This window comes from Protopterus annectens, chromosome 1.part1 (genome assembly GCF_019279795.1).
Source record: "Protopterus annectens isolate FY-2018-M chromosome 1.part1, PAN1.0, whole genome shotgun sequence".
Lineage (NCBI taxonomy): Eukaryota > Metazoa > Chordata > Ceratodontiformes > Protopteridae > Protopterus > Protopterus annectens.
The window spans coordinates 1,830,795,251-1,830,815,215 of record NC_056726.1 but is presented as its reverse complement, the minus strand read 5'-3'; the positions used below and the strand labels follow the sequence as shown (position 1 = coordinate 1,830,815,215).

The following is a 19,965-nucleotide window of genomic DNA, read 5'->3' as shown; positions in this document are numbered from 1 at the left end:
GACCACACTTGACGAGGCCAGAACGGGGCAATGAGGATCACTTTGCACCCCAGTCGGCAAGCTTTCTGAAGAAACTTCAGAATGAGAGGTAGCGGGGGATAGGCATACAGTAACTCAGGAGGCCAAGCATCGACTAGAGCATCTCTGGGGAAGTCCCCTGGTGAGGGGATTAGAGCGAAGAACTCACTGCACTTCACATTGGAAGGAGCTGTGAAGAGATTGCAGCAAGGGTGACCCCATGCGAGGAAGATCTCCTCCTCTACTGTCTGTTTCAGAGTCCAGTTGTATGGCATTAGAATAGCCCGACTCAGTCTGTCCACTAAAATGTGGAGCGTCCTGGAATGTGCGTTGCAACCAGAAACCGACTGGTGGAGATGACCTACTCCCACACTCTCATGGCTTCGTGGCAGAGAGGGTAAGATCTGGTCCCCCTTGTTTGTTGATGTAACAGACATGTTGTCTGACTGAACTGCAATTGTCCCCATGGGAAGAACAGAGTGAAAGGCTTGCAACGCTAAAAGCACTGCTCTCATCTCCAGAACATTGATATGCAATCTGGTCTCGGTCTGGGACCACATGCCTTGGACTGTCCTTCCCAAAAAGTGCCCCCCCCACCTGAGCTGGGAGGCATCCGTGGTCACTGTGGCTTGGGCTGGGGTTTTTAAGAAAGAACGACCTGCCACGATTTCTAGCGATTGGAGCCACCAAAGAAGAGAAATCTTGCAGGCTCTGCTGATTCGTTTAGGGTAGTCCATGGGGAGGTCTAACCAAGAACACTGAACTGCCAGGGACCACTGAAGCACCCTCATGTGAAGGCGCGCACATGGAAGAATTGAAATTACTGCAGCCATGGAGCCTAGGGCTCAGAGAACGTCACTCGCCGTTGGCGTCCTGGGGCCCAGGATCACTGACGCATGGGCCATTAGGTTCTGGACCCTGTTCCAAGTGAGAAAAATCTGCAACAGTAGAGTGTCTAATCGTGCCCCTATGAATTCCAAGGACTGTGTCGGGTTTAAGCAGGACTTGGAAGGGTTGATGGTAATCCCTAGATTGACTGCAAGTTGTAGGAAGGAGTCTCTGGCCATGCAAAGTAGATGCTTGGTGGCAGCAGCGAGGAGCCAATCGTCTAGGGTAAGGAAACACCTGAATTCCCTGAAGTCTCAGGTGAACCGCTACGACTGCTATAACCTTGGTAAAAACCCTGGGGGCTCTGGTGAGAGCGAAGGGTAGGGCTCTGAACTGGAAATGATTGGATCCCAGCGGGAAGCGAAGAAATCTCCTGGAGCTTCTGCAAATTTTGATGTGGTAGTAAGCATCCTGGAGGCCTATCGAGCACATCCAGTCACATTCTCGGAGGTAAGGTAGAATGGACTGCAAGGTGACCTTCCGGAATTTCCCACAGTTGCAGAAAATGAAGTATAACTACTCAGATGGAACATTATGGTGAGTAAATATCTTCTTTTTCTCCTGCGTCATATCCAGATTATGGAAAAGTCCCCCTCCCCCCATAACCACACTACTTTCTTGCAATCACTTCAAGACTGCATTAAAAATTAACTTAAAAAGTCTCTGGTTATGCCCATGCACGAATCCTGACTAGTAATCCTCCTTTTTACCCTCTCCCTTCCCCTAGCTACCCTGCCTCACACCATCTGATCATTGCATTCCTTCCCCTGCAGGCTCTGGCTTACCCTTTAACCTCCCCTTCCCTCCTCACTCAATGTTTCAAACCTGTTATAACATGTTTAACTACCTCCCTTCATCTCAACTCCAAATACATATCCAACTGACCACCTAGCTTCTTCTCCCTACCATGTATACTACTCACTCAGTCTCCTCTCTTCCTCTTCTGTCTTCTGCTTCCATCCCATTAGCCGTTCTAGCTTGTTCCACCTTCGTGTAGAGCATCTGCTTTATATCTGTTTGAGTTTAGTGCAACATTTCTATTTAAGATTTAGGTATATGAGTTTAGAACAGTATCCGTTTGAGCTTAGTACTATCTGTGTATACATCGTACCTTTATTCCTAGCCTCTAGCTAGATATTGGTATATCTGCTCATTACTATGTTTCATATTGTATGTGTAGCGAATGCAGTATGTTTTATTTGCTATTGTATGTATATTCAGTTGTTCTTCATGTATTCTGCTGCTCGTTTATTGTTGTGTGGAGCTTTTCTCCCTGGGCCTCTACTGAAAAAGGACCTGTGCCCAGTTGGAATTTCCCAATAAATAAATAAATAAGTTATGTGAAAAGCTGTCCTTTTACTCCCATCTTCCTTTCCTTCTATGTTGGGTATCTGAAACTGATGTATAGTTCTTTTTTTTGCTGAATATTTTATTTTTCACAGTAAATAAATGAATAACTGTAGAGTCTAAACATTTATATTGTAGCAGACATTTTCCATCCCTTGACTGACTGTTTATTTGTTGGTAGCTATCCATGAGGTTGGAGGGGTTCCGTTTGACATTTTGGAACCAGTGCTGGAAAGGTGTACTCCTGATCAGTTGTTTCGTATAGAGGACTGCAACCCTGTAAGTTTTTTTTTGTTTTTCTCACGCAGCTTGTCTGCAGAAAACTTAATTTGTCTATTGTGTGACTCTGAGCAAGTCAGTTAATGAGGCATTGCTCCTGGGTCAGTCATGTGTCCAGTGGGCTTACCTAGTTAGCAAATATATAAATAAATGAAAATAAATATACAAATAGGATAGTAGTTTAGCTGTGGAAGTCTGGACACAGTTTTATGAGCCTCCTCTGTTAATCTGTTTGTGTTTCTTACTTCCCTATTTTTTTAAAACCTTTAACTTGCAAAAAACAGTTTAAACTTATGTGTGTGCAAATCACTGGTGGTACAGTTTTAGGTTATAGTCAAGTTGCCAAGTATAGACTGTGACGTAATTCTTTGTTTTCATTCCCTTGTGATTGTGCAACTGTGGAGTTATGTATATGTAAGTTTCCCAGGTGAGGGGTAACAGTAGATTTTTAATGCTTTATTTGCATTCATTTAATTTTTCTTTTTAGGTGGGGGCAGTAATGTTTGCATATATAACTATTTGTATTTACAGTCATTCATTTACAATATTTTTCCTTTTTGTTGTAAGTGATCATAAATGAAATCTGATATATTGTGTTTTTATCAAGTCCATCTGATGTCATTAGTAATATACTCCTATATGTTTATGTATGTAATTATATAGATATACAAGTATGCTTATGACTCTCCTTGATGTAGCCTTTTTTCAGTTCTTCTTGTTTGTCTGCATTCAGAAAAATTCTAGAAGGTGTTGTGCTCATAAAATGAGTCCCTGTCCTGTCAAACGTCATGAGAGCATGCTACAGTTTGGATCACAGTCCTTTGTCATTCGTAAGGATGTAGCATAGGTATGGAAGGCCTATCCTTCCATTATGTCCATTATTAAACAGGAGCTGTGTGATCTCTACAGGAGCTGAACTCCTCCTCTGCTAGCAAGGACTCAAGTCCATGGTATTCCAGCAGGTTGGAGGGATATGGTTGCACTGGACAAGACATGCCTCCAGTTGCCACCTTGGTGGTGGTAGTGGGGTGCTGCTGCTTTCCCTTACTGCCAATATTTGTCTGGAATAGAGCCTGTGATTTAGGTTGATTCTACAGAGACATTCTCTGAGCCATCTGGTTATGGACTGAAGGAATTTGGTACTGACTCACCTCCTCAGGTTGCGTCCCTCCAGACACAGCCATTCTTTATTGTTGCAAGGGTGGCAGATTAATCCAGTTTGTCTTTTGGCATCAGGCTTCAACCTCAAAGTGTAAACATCAGCAAATATTTGATATTTGGTAGCCAGCTCTGTGGTAGAGGGATAAAGCCCCAACTATAACCCAGATGACTCGGTTGAGGAAGGGTGAGAGTTGAGTGACCAATGTCAGCTTGTCCATCAAGGGTGGGTGTAGTTGGTGTGTATTCTGCTGTAACAGTGATGTGTGATTCAGACCTTTGGTATACACACTGAGAAGTTGGGGAATGGGAATGTAACCCGAGCAAGTAATGACTTTATGGCTTTGCATTAAGGAGTGTGCAGAAAAGGGCACCACTGTAGAGATCAAACTAACAGATATTGCCCATTCACCTATCAGCCAGGACATGACTGAAAATCTGAGCAGGTGTTATTGATGACTCGGTGATAGTGGACTTTAAATCCCACTGCTAAGGTTATAAGATGAGATTGCAAAAGAAGTATTCCCTACCAGGGTTTGATGCTGGGTCCTGATTCCAAGTATATTGGAGATAGTGAATGAGTCAGTGGGGTATTATGTGGGGATATTTGATAGTCGTGGCTGACCATAGAAACAAACAAAAACAATTTAAAAAAATACCTGTTTGAAATTAGTCATGGGTGTATAAACAAACCCTTCAGGAAGGTGACCTGAAGCCAGAGCTGGAAACTGCCCAGATCTACTTGTGTGTACCATTTTCAGCTAGCAGTTGCTGTCACATGATCTTCCATTTGTCCAACACTTTGCACTTTCATCATGTGCATGCTTGCCTTCACACCTGCTGGCATGAGATGTGGGATTTCTTCCTACTTAAGCTGTTAGGAAAATTCAGAGCACCCAGAAGCCATTGTTTCTGAGATGGATTGTGGACCCAGTGTCCTTTTCCTTCTGTATCTAGCTTGTCTTCACTTTGAGTAATTCTTCCTTTGTAGAACCTCTTAGGCTTACCAGAATATCATGTACTGCCCTCATGCTCCTTTATCACTCCATCAGAAATGCATTGTTGTTTATTTAGGGAAGAAGCCTGAAGAGACCTGACTTGTCTCTCTTATAGGACCAGATTGTTGCACTAATGACACTTTGAAATTTGGCTACTGAATGGCAGCCACTGACTTGACTTCCAAAATGTCAGGCTGGATGGACGCCCTCTACCCAGACATCAGGATGTTGGTGATCTAAGAGGAACATCTGCTTGTGCCATTTTTAGTTATTTTGTTTTTTCTTTTTTTGTTGGTGGTGGTAGGAGCAGTGTGCTGTCTCAGGTCTCATCAGTCTGGGTCTGGCTTCCAGAATCTGCAGGTTAGTACCCCACTGGGGAAACATATCTTTTCCTTTTTCCCTTGCTTTATAGTTATTGCATGCTTTAACACACATTACGGCTTGCTCTCAGATTCAGTTTCTGAAAAAGTTCATAAGATCATAGGTAAGTACTAGGCAATCAGTTTGCAGATCATTACAAGCCTAGCCAAGACCCCCCCCCCAAATAACTGTATTTTAACTTTTTGAAAAGTTGACCAAAGCAATGGATGAAGGCCAAACTGTAAACACCCACATAGGTTCATAGGTTCATACTAGGCTATCTGCCCTGGGGCAATTATAAGCCTAGCCCGATTCTGTATGGCTTACGCCACCCCTTGAGTTGAGTATACTGTGCTCTTTTTAAGGTTTAGTTTACTGTCCCTCTGTCTAATAGTGACACAGGAGTAATCCCTGGGACAAACCTACGATCCCCCATCCACTTATCGAGATTCTTCTTGAAGAGATTCAGTGAGGTGCTCTGCCTCACATGAACTGGAATTCTATTCCAGAGCGAAGGGAGGCTCTGGGTTATGAACCTGTCCCTCCAGCAAGTTATATTTATTTCTGTGCTGAGGTTCAAGTCCCTCGAGCGTGTGGCTCTAAGGGATTTAGATTTTCTGAGGTGGAGCATGTCCATTAATTCTGGATTTGACATAGCTTTGTATGTCAGGCATAGATCGCCTCGAAGTAGGCGGTATGCAACTGAGTAGAGCTGGAGTTTTTTTAACCGAGCAGCATATGGCATCTGTTTGAGACCCTTGATCCTCTTGGTGAGATACTTTTGGGGTCTTTCTAATTGCTGCAGGTGTCGGGTAAGGTACATCCCAAAAGGGGCATTGTATTCTATGATGGGCCTGATGAGGGATGAATAAAGGCACGATTACCTCTCTTGATCTAGATGTGAAACCCTTCGTGATGAGGTGGGCTATGTAGAAGGTCTTTCTAACCACTTTTGCAATGTGGTTTTCAAAGGAGAGATTGCTATCAACTTGGGTCCCCATGTCCCTAATAACTTTCTCTGTACTTAATGGGTTTCCGCCTATGTGGTAATTTGTGGGCACATTGTTTTTGCCAAAGGGTATGACTATACATTTTTGGCATTTAGCTTTAAACCATGGCGCTGGCACCAGTTATCTGTCTCTGTGAGACCTTTTTGAAGGATGTTTGTGTCAGCTGGAGAGTTGATTATGGCGCCCAGTTTGCAGTCGTCTGCGAACTTGGTGAGCCATAGTCCTCCCACGTTTGCCTGTACCTCGGAAAAGTATATACCGAACAAGAGTGGTCCCAGGACAGAACCCTGTGGGACGCCACTTGTGACCGGTTTCGAGTTTGACATGGCTCCAGCAACTCTCACTCTGTGGGTTCTGTCTTTGAGCCAGTTTGCGACCCATCTTGTGACATAGGGGTTTATATTTAAGCTGGATAGCTTATCTATGATGCCCGAGTGAGGTATTGTGTCAAATGCCTTTGCAAGGTCCAGATAGGCTGTGTGGACTACCTTCCCTTCATCTATGGCTTTGGTGACTGTTTCAAAGAAGTCAACCAGGTTCAAAAGGCAGGATCTGCCTTTGACAAAGCCGAACTGGGTAGGAACTAGTGTCTGTAGGTCCCCAATGTCTTTGTTTATGAGCTCCATGATGATCCTCTCCATAGCCTTGCAGACTAAGCTAGTCAGGCTTATGGGGTGATAGTTTCCAGGGTCCGTAGAGGCTCCACCTTTGTGGAGTGGGACCACTGTTGCTGTACGCCATTCTGTGGGCACATATCCTGTAGTGAGGCTGAGATTGTGTAGCTGTTTTATTTGAGGGATTAGTTCCTCTTGTAGTTCATGTAGGACGCAACCTGGGATGCCATCTGGTCCCATGGAAGCAGTGTTTTTTGCTTTGGAGAGGGCAGCCTTCACCTGAGCATCTGAGATGTTTGGGAGGCACAGCTGGGTCAACCTGGTCAAAGATTTTGACACAATCCTGCACTCGAGGCATAGTAGAAAGGCTAAATAAAATGGGAATAAACCTCTATGTCACCTGATAGATTGCCAACTGGCTCGCAGGATACAAGAAGTCAAAGTAGGAGAAGTTATGGAAGTTACATCTGCAAAGAGACCAGTTAACAGTAGAGTCCTTCAGTGATTTGTGCTGGGACCTCTCCTGTTCGGCATCTACTTTTCTGAAATGAAAAACAATACCAAAGGGCTCTGTCTAAGTTTGTAGATGACAGCAAGCTAGGAGCAACTATTGAATCCCCAAATGACCCATTTATCCGCAGACGGCTTGTCCTAATAAGTAACTGGTGCCAAAATCATGGACTGAAACTAAATGACAAAAGATTTTATTAATTGTATTCTTCAGAAGGTCATATACCCCAGGAACTACCACATTGACAATACACCTCTTAAGAGTTGACCCAGCTGTTCGGAATTTGGGACCTTATGTGGGCGGTGACTTGATATTCAGCCATCGTGTGTCAGAAAGGCCTTCTATGTTGCACAGCTTATGAACTAAGGGATTGTATCTTGATCTAGTGATGTCATTGGCCCCCTATACTCAGCCCTTGATTATATAGCTCCCTTTTGCATGTATCTTTCCTGACTTGTGCAAGAACTGGAACACCCACTGAAATACCGTACTAAAAGGAAACAAGGTTAAAAGGATGTAAGGCCTTAACAATGTAAAGCAGATAACATGATGGTAAGGAAGAGGCTTTGACGTAGAAACAAACTTGTAAAAAAGTACAACCAAAGAGAGAAGGGCATGGAATGCAGGTAGATCACTACCAGAGACAATCAAAAACAAATGTAAATACCACTGTTAATTGAAAAACTGTTACACTTCAGGTGAAGTACAAATCACTCACTGTTAATGAACCAGACTTTGCAAATGGTTAGATGTTTAATAAAGAAAACCATAAGCGCTTTTGTCTCGGATATAAATCCACAAGACTTCATCAGGTACAATGCAGCATCGAAACCAGGATTTAAAACCTCCTGAAGGTCACTTGACCAAATTGTGCCAAGAAGTTAAAAGAATTAAGAGAAACATGCTCACTTTTAAAGTCGAGTATATGCATATTTTAAAACCGTTTTAAACACTGCAAAACCTTCCAGTTAATTAAACGTGGCTAATACACTTTCCAAAATGTACAAGGTGAATGTGAAGTATTGAATGAATGTTGAAAAATACATGATTAACAATGATTGCCTTTGAGTTTAAGTAAACAATTAAGGGAAATAAACCCATTCAAGCCTGGTGGACTAGCTGAATTCAAATGCAATTGCCAAGTAAGTTATTTCTTTTCTAGTGTTAGACGCCATGGGCCTCCCCTGGGATGCATGGGCAATTGCTCCAGAATGACAAATTTAAACTGGTGATCTAGGTGTACTCTTAGCTGTTTAAAAAATACATTAGTTTCACACTTGGTTCTAATTTCTTAAAGATGTTCATAGACTGAGTATCCGTTCAGTCTTACTAATGTAAAAATACTTACAAGACTGGCAAGGGGCTGCATAAACTACTACTTTCATTGTGCAGCTGTAGTTGCCTTTTGTTGTAACAGAGAAACGATTGATTTTTACTTTGGTGCAACAAAAAATATTTTTACAATAGTGGCAAGCACTGCACTTTTGCATGCCAAATTGAGTGATGTGGAAGTTTGCCAGACAATTTAAATAATTGCTTAAAACTGGTGCCTTTCCTAAAAATAATGATTGACTTGACCCTCAGCTTGTCAATGATGTCATTATTATCGCTGAAAATACACCAGTTTTTCTTTAAGGGTCTACCTGAATAGCTCATGATCCGTAGAGTATAATGTGATAAACTACACCTGTAGGTATTTGCCCCAGAGTGCCCTGTAAGTAGCTGTTCAAGGAAAATCTCTGTACCACAGTTCTCTGGAGTTTTATTAAAATGGTTATTTTGTCTTTTTCGTGCTACTACTACTCAAATGTTGATAAAAACATTGAGGTATCCTCTTTTATAGGTCCATAGGCAGGTGCTAGGCTATCTGCCCTAGGACATTTATAAGCCTAGCCAGAATGTGTTGGCTTTCACCTCCCTTTTAGACTAGATTCCTGAGCCTCTGTCCAGCAGGGCCATAGAAGTGATCCCAGGAGTAAATTTACGATTTCCCATCCACTCATCAAGATTTCTCTAGAAGAGGGTCAGCGAGGGGCTCTGCCTAACATGGACTGGGATGAACATGTCCTTGAGTAGGGTGCATTCACTAATGAAATCCTCATATAAAGTGGTCATGTGTGTAGCACAAGCAACTTGGCCTTTAAATACTGCCTTTTTCTGTGAAATTAGGTTGGAACTGGTATAGTGTGAGGAGGAGTTTGGAATAAGTGGGTTTCCTGAAGATCTTTGAAAGTAGTCTCTTGTTCAGCACATATTTTTCAAGTAAAACATCCAAGTATGATATATGATCAGTGCCAGTGGTATGGGTAAAAGCCAAAACCCTAGTCGTATTGTTAAGGTATTCAAGAAAAGCTGGAATTTGACCCACATCATCCTTCCATGCCACAAAAATATTGTCAAGGTATTTGATATAAAGGTACTGTAAGTCCTTGAAAGAACTATTAAAGATGATTTTCTCCTCCCATTCCACCATGACGATGTTGGCATATAAGGAACCACATGCTGACCCAATGGCTACCCCCTGTTTTGTAGAGGCTGGACATCCTGTGTATCCAGGAAACAAGATGGAAGTGCAATGCAGCAAAGCCACTTGGTTTAGGATCCAGAGTCTGCTACTCAGGAGGAGGACAGACTAGAAATTTTAAGAATATTGTTGAGAGAGAGCCTTCAGAAGTCAGTGAGGGATGTCATCAGAATTAGTGACTGACTCCTAGCAGTCAAACTCCAGTGTAATGACAGGGCAGTATTCATAATCTCAGCCTGTGCTGCACAGCACGGTTGTGACAGTGAAGAAAGGATGGGCCTGTCAGACCACTGAGCGGCCACATTGTCAAACATCATTCTGTAAACAGTGCAGGCTGGCAACCCCCCCCCCCCGCTAATTCTGTATAACAACTCTGAGATTGCACTACACTGGAGAAGAGGGCAAATTTCCTGATCCCCACCTGAATGCAATCTCAGTCAGAAAGGTTTGACTGCCTGCATTGTTAGTGAGATGATATATTTGACAATGTGGCCATTCGACATTCTGACATTCACTCGTAAAGGGGGGTGCATTCAGACAGCAGTTGCAGAACCTACTAGTTAAAGCAGGACAACAGGAGTTGGGGTTGATAATGGGTGACCTGAATGCAAATATCGTGACAGCACAGGATACGAGGACTGCATGGATCTACATGGGTGGGGCAATAGGAGTAAAGAAGGAGAGGCCATTCTCAACTTCTTTCTGACATATGGCTTGATAGTAACAAACGTGATTCAGAAGGAGAGAGTCACAAGATCACATACAAGAGGGGCCAACATGCAACTCTGGTAGACTTCCTCTTAGTAAGGAAAGGGCAGTGTGGTAGAATCAGAGATTGCAGAGTCATCCCCAGTGAGGCAGTCGGACCACAGCATAAACCACTGGTTGCCACAGTCAGCTGCAAGCAGTGGTCAGAGAAGGTTCCAAGGTTAACAGAGACCAGGGTGAAGACTTGGAAGTTGACTGAGAAAGCAGGGCACTTCAGTGAATTACTCTGGCACTAGCACCTCAAGAAGCAGAGGAAATACAGTTGAAGAGTGACGGCACCTCAAAACAGCATGTGAGGACTACAGAGTAGATATGCAGTTGAGTCAAGTTTGGAAATAAGATACCTTCCTTATGTACCCTTCCATTGGTGGTGGAATGCAGAATTCCAGGACGTCATAAAAAGAAAGAATACAGGAAAAAGGGGGGGGTATAAAAGATGGGACCACGCTAAGAAGGAATACTGATTGGCTAACAGAGGCTAAGAAAGATGCAGTAGCAAAGAACAAGGCATCAGAGGGATTCTTCCATGTGCTGGAATGTGGCTCAGTAGATGGCACAAAGCAATTGTATCAGGTTGTAAAGCAAAGACAGAAAGATGAAGATAAAGATAGTCAGATGACAAAAAAAACTGCTCACCATCCCACAGGACATCAAAGGCAGATGGAAGAAGTACTTCCAGTAGCTTCTAATTGAAGGAAATCTCACAGAAGCAGTACTGCTCCAGACACAGCCTACAATGAGAGAAGAGGAGCAGCCCACCAAAGAAGTAAAAACATCACTAAGGAAAATGAAGCCAGGGAAAACAGCTGGCTCAGATGAGGTCACTGCAGATATGATAAAGATGTTGTGTAAGATAGGGAAGGAATGGCTCTTGAGAGTAATCATAGCAGTATAGGGAGAAAGGCACGTCCCAGATGACTGGAGAATAAGCGTATAAGTGCCAGTGTTCCAGAAGAAAGGGGACATTAACTGTACAGAGATTTCAAACCCCTGTCATGTTGCATGAAAGTTCCGGAGAGGATAATAGACAAACAAATATGCACCGTAGTAGAAAGTAAGAGAAGAGAGGACATGAACAGTTTGGATTCAGATCAGAATGCAGCACAACTGACCCAGTGTTTTCAGTGCGACAGATACTTCAGAAGAAGCTAGAAATGAGGAAAGAGTCCATTTATGTGCTTTCCAAGACTTGAGAAAACATATGACAAGGTCCTAAGAAAGCTGATTTGGACTATCGTGCAGTGGTTTGAAATCCCAGAAACATTGGTATAACTAGTGCAGTAGTGTTCAGTCTCAGAAGGGTACCCAGTGGGAGTGAGTGTGCATCAGGATTCAGCTCTGAGCCCACTGCTGTTCATACTGGTTATCGACTACACTAACAAACTGGTTGGAGGGGACAGATCAACAAAGTTGCTGTATGCAGGTGATGAGGCATTATAGGCAGACTCTAAGTAAGAACTTGAGCAAAGGACAGGGTAATGGATTGAAAAACTGAAGGCGCATGGGATGAAACTGTGAAACAGATAAAACAGTTGTAATGGCAGCAAATGAGGGAAATTAGAAGAAACTGAGAATTGAGATAGAAGGGAAATAGTGGAACACGTTAACAGCTTCAGGCATCTGGAAGGGGTGGTTGAAAAGAAGGGGGAAGTATGAATGAGGAGGTCAAAGTTAGAATAAGAGGGGCTGCAGCCAACTAGTGCAGAGTATCCGGGATAGTGTATGATGGAAGAATGCCAAAGAAACTGAAAAGGTGTATAAAACAGTGATGCATCCTGAACTACTGTATGGTACAGAAACCTGGGTGGTAAGGCAGAGCAGTAGAGGAAGCTAGAGGTGATGGAGATGAAGTGCGTGAGACTTGGTGGTAGGATGCACACTTTGGTACAGACAAAGAAATGAGTACATAAGGGCAGATGTCAAAGTAGCTCGAATTGCAGAAAAGGTTAAAGAGAATAGATTACGATAGTTTGGGCACATGTGCAGAAGATTTCTGACAGACAGGGAGAACGCAAGAGGAAACATGGGCATCCAGCAAAGAGGTAGGTGGATTGTGAGAGAAGACCTGTGACAGACACTAGTATCAAAAAAGGTAGGAGAGTGGCACTGAATAATGAGAAAGAAGGTGACAGTTGAAAATGGAGGGGGGAAAAAAGGAGGTGATGATGACTACACTGACTTAAACCCCTGTCATTGTACTCTAACTGCTAAGAGGTGACCTGTGTCTGGCATACAAGGCATCCTCCAACACAGTACTGGTCAGAGGTAGCTCTTAAATGCTTTATCACATGCATGGGTCCCCTTAAATTATCTGTGATATGATCCCAGTTAATCTCATTAGGGGTAGTATACAATTATTATGGGATGGGTAAGACCAATCTCTAACCAGAGGTTAATTTGCGCACAACCGCTTGGTTAGAGAAGGTTTATTTTTTTTACCTCTGATTTTCACTTTTGTAGGAAGAAAGGAATACTTTATAGACAGGAAGTTTTGTTTTGGTTTTATTTTTTGTTATTGTACCTCTTATTTTCACTATTTGTCATTAGAAAGGGATGGACTATAGACAGGACAATCCACAGCTTAATTCAAAAATTCAGTGCCAGTTTGTGGTTTACTGTGCAGCTACTTAATAAGAGATTTATTTTGATTTATATTTATTTCCTCTAATTTTTACTTTTATAACAATGTGCGACTACAAGTGGCAGTGAAAAAACCAAAAGCAACGTGCAAAAGCTAATGCACGTGTTTGCACACAGTGTAAAGGACATCCAACATTTTAGTGCGACTAGCACAACTGGATCAGAGTTGACAACTTTGTTAATTACTTACCTTGTACAAGGTTAGCTCATTTTACTAATTTAATGTTTAGATTCTTATTGTTTGTGTGATTTCTTCCTACAAGACTACTTAAATTACTGTTTTAATTTCTTTGAACTCTGTGGCAACTGATTTTTGATTATTCCCTTTTTTTAGAATTCTTTATTAGTTTGTAGCTGAAAGTGGATTCTTTGTGTGCGCCGTTAATGATTTGCTAATGCACAGGTATCTTGTACAGTGTACTAAATGTTCTCTCTCTCTAGATGTATATATATATATATATATATATATATATATATATATATATATATATATATATATATATACACACACACACACACACACACACACACACCACACATGCATACACGTTGGGAGGGTGGCCTAATGGTTAAGGTGTTTGCCTTGCAAACACAAAGTGTAGGGTTTGAGTCTCACATGGGACAATTGCTAGGCTTAAATTGGCTCACAAGAGCAGTTAGCTTAGTACTAATCTGTGAACCCTGTGAACACGCATACATACATGTATATAAATGCAACACCTAATAACATTGATCTGTGTTCCTCATGAAAAAAGTTAACGATTTGCTTACTGTTAGTAGTAGTAGTAAGTCTAGACTTAGAAAACTGTTGAAACATATATTGACTGAGATGACGAGATTAATATTAGGCAAAGTGCAAGTAGAGCACATTTAGGAAAGGAAATGTCGACCGTTAGTATAGGTCACCCTCGGCTCCTATTAGACATACTACCACTGACAACTTTCAAATTCCAGATACAAGTATTCATCAATCTGAGGAGTATTTAGAAGGAAATTAATAAAAGAGAAGGGAAGGAAGAAGCTCACAACAAACCACAAGGAAGAAAACAGAAATTGACTGCCTGTAATGCAAAATATATACTGAAAAGGATGGTGCTTTATGTAACTCACAGATTACAGGGAATGATAACATTGTTCAACCTGAAATTATTCTGTCTACAGAAACTGACATTTTTTCCAACGGAGAAGGTAGAAAAAAAGAAGCAAGGGACAGATTAAAAGGAGGAAGTCAAAATTGAACTTGGAAGGATATTACTGTAAGAGAAAAAGGGGAGAAAGACCTAATCTGACAACATGGCACAAGCTACAGAAGTACAAAGACCTTCCTGCCTGATCTTTCACAAAGTGTATCCTTGAGAACTAATCCATCCTTTCTCTCTAAAGTGGCTTCCGAGTCATCAATCAACCAATCAGTCTTCCATTGTTTTTTCCAAATTTTTCAAACGAGGTTAAGTACAAGTAACATTTACTGGATGTACACCACCAGTATTATAACTTGCATCAAACCAAGACAATCTGAAAAGACTGACCAGTTATGTGTCTCTTATTCTTCTGTCAAAATAGGAAAGGATGTGTCTAAAGTAAATGGCGTTTGGAATGTTTCTGTCATATGTACAAAGAAAGAGGCTTGTTGTCCAAATCTCCAAAAGCCAGTATCTGTGGTGTCTTCGACAGCTTTCTTTTCCAGAGTACCCCTTTGACGACATGTGCTGTGGCTACTTGGTCCAAGGTCCATATTTTCATTTTACACTATGAATTTGGACATACAGTCAAGGTCAAGAGTCTCCTTTAGCTCTGCTTCATAATATCCTTCCATGAGACCTCCTAGGGCTTACAGTAGCTGGAGACTCTGACCCATCATTTGCAGAGCAAACAGAAGAGAACTTCAGACACAAAAGTTACATAACAATAGATCTGTATTGCCTGCTTCTGTCCTCCATCTTCCTGCACTCCTTCCCCCATCCATGTTTTTGTCCTGAGTCATTGTATGCACTCCTAGAGTGATCTGGCTGACTTAACCTGATTATCATAGGGCATTATTTCAAACCCACTAATATCAGCTGGTTTCTTTTCCCTATACATTTTTGCATAACTGTTTCCTTAAATCTCCTAGTATTCTTATGGCTACTTTTCTGTACTCTGGTATTATGGGCAAACTTGATCTGAGGTAACTTGCTCATCACAAGAGGATTATGGGTAAAGGGGGGGTACCTGACCACTGGATCCAAAGTTTGAGAGTGGCCAAAGTCTGATCAAACTTTGATCTGGGGACCCATCCTTTGAGGAAGGGCAGACGCAAACAACACAAATATGTTGTCTTTCTATTTTTATTTTAAGATTTTATTTCCGTCCATGTTTATAGTAATTCCTATGGGGAATTTCTGCTTGTAGAAGTGTGTATTTGGCTTCTGTCTTTGACAAATGTTTGTTTTTACCATTTCTGAGGAAACACTGTATTTTTCAAAGTAGTTCAGTGTTAGTATTAAACAATATTGGCAGTCTTGTGACATCAGAACGACAAATTAAATTGCTTGTTTGTCTTGTTATTGTGCTTTATTTTTATCTTTTGACAGGAAAATATTGCAGAACTTGGATTTCTTTTCAGCATTTATGCATTAGTCATTGTATATCTAACTCTACTGTGTATTTTTAACTTCACAAATTTACCACAAATGATGAGAAAATATAGGTTAAATTGCAACTAAACGTCATTTTATCATAATTTTCACATTAGTGTGTGGGGCTAATTTTTAATACTGGTTTAGCACACCAGTTGCCTTGGTGTTTGGACTTTGTGTACTGGAAATTGCTTAACTTCTTTCAGTTGTAAACAGATTTCAAACTGTTTTTTTTTTGTGATAATACGACAGTTTGACGGAGTTTAATTGTGTGGGGACATAAACTAGAAACTTTTAAGTGCTTGTTGTGGTGTATTAGCCAGTACTGTCAGCTTGTTATTCTTGCTGGTGTTCTCTCTCCTGGATAATCCAGTTGCACCTAAAAAGAAAACAAATCAGAATAAAAAAATCAGAATAAAAATATGCCTCTGCTGCCTACAGGTAATGATTCTGTCTGGGCCACTGCTTGGCCTACAGACAACTTACCTTTTGCCCTGTTTCCCTGTAATGTAGCTTTGCCTGCTTCTGTGGAATTGGGTTTTGGGGTTTAGGCACACCCTCTGAGACTGTTCCAATACCTGGCACATTTCTGGGAAAACCAAACAATTTACTTGCAGGAGTAGTCGAAGGTAAGATACCTATTGCCAGACATAATACTTTATTTTATCTAGTAGAGAAGTTCACAAGAAAAAGAAAAGGTGCATCGTACAGCTGATAATCAGACTATAGCTGTTACTAAGACCAATGTGGTTTCCTTGGGTACTAGTCTTCTGCAGACACCTAATTCTGGTGGTTGTGTTCCTGTACATACATAGCTGTAGTCCTAGTTTGGCTAGTGACCTTTCTTTTGTTTCAGAGAATAGTGGGGACTCTGAAGACAATGGTGATCTCCTAGCTGACAAGGAGTTCAGTCACTATGATTCTTCAGAAGGTGAACCAGAGCTTAAGTTTATTTTATTTATTTATTTTACAGTTTGTTTACCAGGATAGTTCATTGGGCCAAGAAGAGCTAGTTTTCAATGCCAGTCCCGGAGAAAAAAGCTCCATGAACAACAATATAATATGAAGACAATGCATTTACATTTATCTAATACTATTGAAGAACGATAGTATTACACAACATGACAAAAAAATCCACGATTGCAGTGAAAATAGTAAAAAAAACAAAACAAAAGGTAAAATTACACACACACACACACACACACACACACACACACACACACACGTCAATTAAAATAAGAAAAATCCATTGGTGCATATTCCTCTTTGATTTGTTACAATGTGAAATAACACAGGGCTGACATTATTTTTACATGAAATCGTAGCAGAGTTAAAGTAGGATAGAGGGATAAGAGGTGATGTTAAGTTGTCTATCTCGCCTTCATTCTTGCTGGATGGGTTCGGAGCCGATCCTCGGCTCCGACTCGGCCAATACTAAAGCTCGAGAGCTAATTCCACTGGCTAGAGGCTCCCCTATATCCCACAATGCTAGGCGGTAACTACCCAGATCTCGTTTGCTGCTTAGCTGACGAGGTGCTTTTTCTACCGGCTCTGACAGGTTAGTAGAGTTATTTTCTAAAATAATCCTTTTAGACCTATTTTTCTCCCCTTTAGTATAAAATTTAGCTTTAATAGTTTCCTAGAGTTAATCGGGTCCCCCTTGGTGTTTAATTGACCCTTTTATTCCCCTTTTACAAGTTAGGCCTTAGGCCTCTTCCCCTTCCTGGTCCTTCTGTGTGACTGGTTTTATATTTTTTGTTTTAAGGTGTGCTTGTGTGTTTGTGTGTTTTTTATTGAACACTAATCTACAATGTCTAAAGATTCAAAGGTCTCTGGCTTCAAAAAGTGTGATTCGTGCTGTCAGAAAATGTCTCTGACAGACGGTCACACTTCTTGTGTGTATTGTCCTGGGACCTTTGCACCTGCAGGACTCATGTGCTGTGTGTCATGGTTTCAGCCCTAGAGTCCTGCAGGAACGCAAAAACAAATTGATTTTGCATGGCTTATTAAAGCCTGAAGGCCCCCCGACCCAGTCTGTGTCGGGGAAGCCTTTTAAGACTTCCAGACAGTCGGCTCCGGCTTCAGAGCCGTCCTCTGGAAGCATCAAAACTGCTTCGACATCGGCTCCGGCTGGAGCCGATGTTTCCAAGCCTCATACTATTACCTCGGCTCTCAGTTGGCTCCGATACTTTTATCGGAGCAACCTTTAAGAAAAAGGTCTAGGTCTCCCTCCATCGGCTCCGTTCACTCGGCGCCAGGGTCCCCTCTTCTTTCAGAGCGGAGCCATAAATCGCATTCCTCACGGTCTTCCAGGCTATCTGACCACGATTTGCAAAGGGTAGTGAGTAGACTTCTCAAGTCTGAGGCGCTGGCCCAAATGCTTCATAGCCCGACTCATCAGTCAGTGGCTATTTCTGTCCCTCATTGTGTTCCTCCTCCGACTCCTTTGAGCTCGGAGCCGGGGTTCATCGGAGCCATGACTGTCGGTGCGTTTGATCCGATACCTTCCCTTTCGGCTCCGTCGTCTGCTCCGATCTCCTCTTTGGAGGGATCTCGGCGCCGAGCTTCCCTCGTCGGCTCCGAGGGGGCGAGTGGCATCGGACCCTTGTCCGACCCCGCTCTCCCCCTCGGTGCTTCGGCGCTGGTGCGTTCGGCTCCGACATTGGCCTCGGAGCCATCCCTGTCGGTGCCGGAGGGGTCCTGGTCTCTTCGGAGCGGGGACCTCTGGCCTTGCCCGATAGGGGTGCCTTCGAGGTCATGCGGAGCATGCTAGAACCAGTGTCTGCCCCACAGTCGGCTCCGTCAGCCCCTCCATCATCAGTGCCTGCGGTGATTTCTACCCTCACCCTTGCTTCAGACCGTAGAGAGCCAACTCCTCAAGTTTCCCCATTGGGAATTTCCTCCTCTTCCGAGGCCTCTCCTAGGAGAACCCCCTAGGAAGAGGCAGTGCAAGAGGAAGCACATTGACTCCCCTGAGTCTATCACCTCTGACACTGACTTAGAGGAATCTGAAGGTTCCCCTCGATCCCCCTCTGAGGATGTCTCCATTGCTGATATCCTTGAGATCCTGAAACAGAGTGGGAACTGGCCAGCCCTTAACCCTTCAGAGGATGAGTCAGTGTACCTTGAGGCGTTCGGCTCTCACCCTTCTACCTCCTGGGTGTCCCCTCCCTTTGACCCCCTTATGGAAGTGGTGGCAAGGAAGGCCTGGACAGCTCCTGATTCAGTGGAACCTACCCCGAGGAGGCCGTCTAAATTTATTACTGCCCCTAGAGATAAAGATTTTTTATCTAAAGGTGTCTCCGTCGATGCCATGGTGGTGGCCGCAGCCACTTAGAAGGAGTTAGCTGATCCTTCGGTACCTGTCCATCCTCCTAATAAGGAATCTAGGACAGGTACGGTAAGCGGATGTTCTCATCAGCGACCTTTTCAATGCAGTCGCTGAACTATTTATGTCACTTCACTCATCTCCAGAGAGATTTACTCAAGGATATGAGTGAAGAGGTAAAGGATCCAACAGCTGAGGGGTTCCAAGACAGAATGAACTCCCACTTGGCAACCCTGAACTCAATCGTTAACTCCTTCATGCGGCTCAACTCATATGCTGCGGATGGGGCGAGTAGAGCCGCAGGCACAGGCGTTGCCCTGCGGCATCACGCCTGGATGCGGCTGTGCAACTTTGCGGACCCTTTCAGGGCGTCCTTCACCAATTCCCCCTTTGATGGATCATCTTTATTTGGTCCTCAGGTGAAGGATACATTGACTAGGTGCGAGGTGGAAAGTAAAACTCTCTCTGCCATGGGAGTCTGTTTTTCTACCCCTTCTAGGCCTTATCCCAAAGGTCAGAGGGGAGGAAAGATGTGGTTCCGCAAACAAACCCAGGGAGTCTCATCTGACGCACAAGGTCGATTCCCCTCTAGAGGCAGAGGGGGGAATAATAATAATAGACGCCGCCCTAGAGGCAGAGGAGGTCCGGAAAACCAGGGTAGCAGAGAAACTTCCTCTGATAAACCTTTTCAGCATCCCTGAGGTGCTGCCCGGCTGTCCACCTTCGGAGGCAGTTGGGGGAAGATTATCTCTGTACCCAAAAGCCTGGCTTTCCCTTACACAAGACAAATGGGTACAGTCGATCATATCCGAGGGTTACAAAATTCCCTTTATTCACATTTCATCCCAGCCCAAAGGATCCCTTACAGACGTTCCACCCATTCTAATTGAACAAGCAGCACTAG

At 42.9% G+C, this 19,965-nt stretch overlaps 1 protein-coding gene across 2 annotated transcripts in view; it reads left to right on the top strand.

Moving 5' to 3' along the window:
* The window catches only part of LOC122812587 (elongin-A-like), a 1,667,864-nt gene that overhangs the window by 1,289,990 nt on the left and 357,909 nt on the right, over positions 1–19,965 (top strand). For both annotated transcript variants that reach the window (XM_044084820.1, XM_044084819.1), the window contains exon 8: positions 2,435–2,532. In XM_044084820.1, the coding sequence (XP_043940755.1) occupies positions 2,435–2,532 (98 nt within the window). The remainder of the gene's footprint in view (positions 1–2,434; positions 2,533–19,965) is intronic.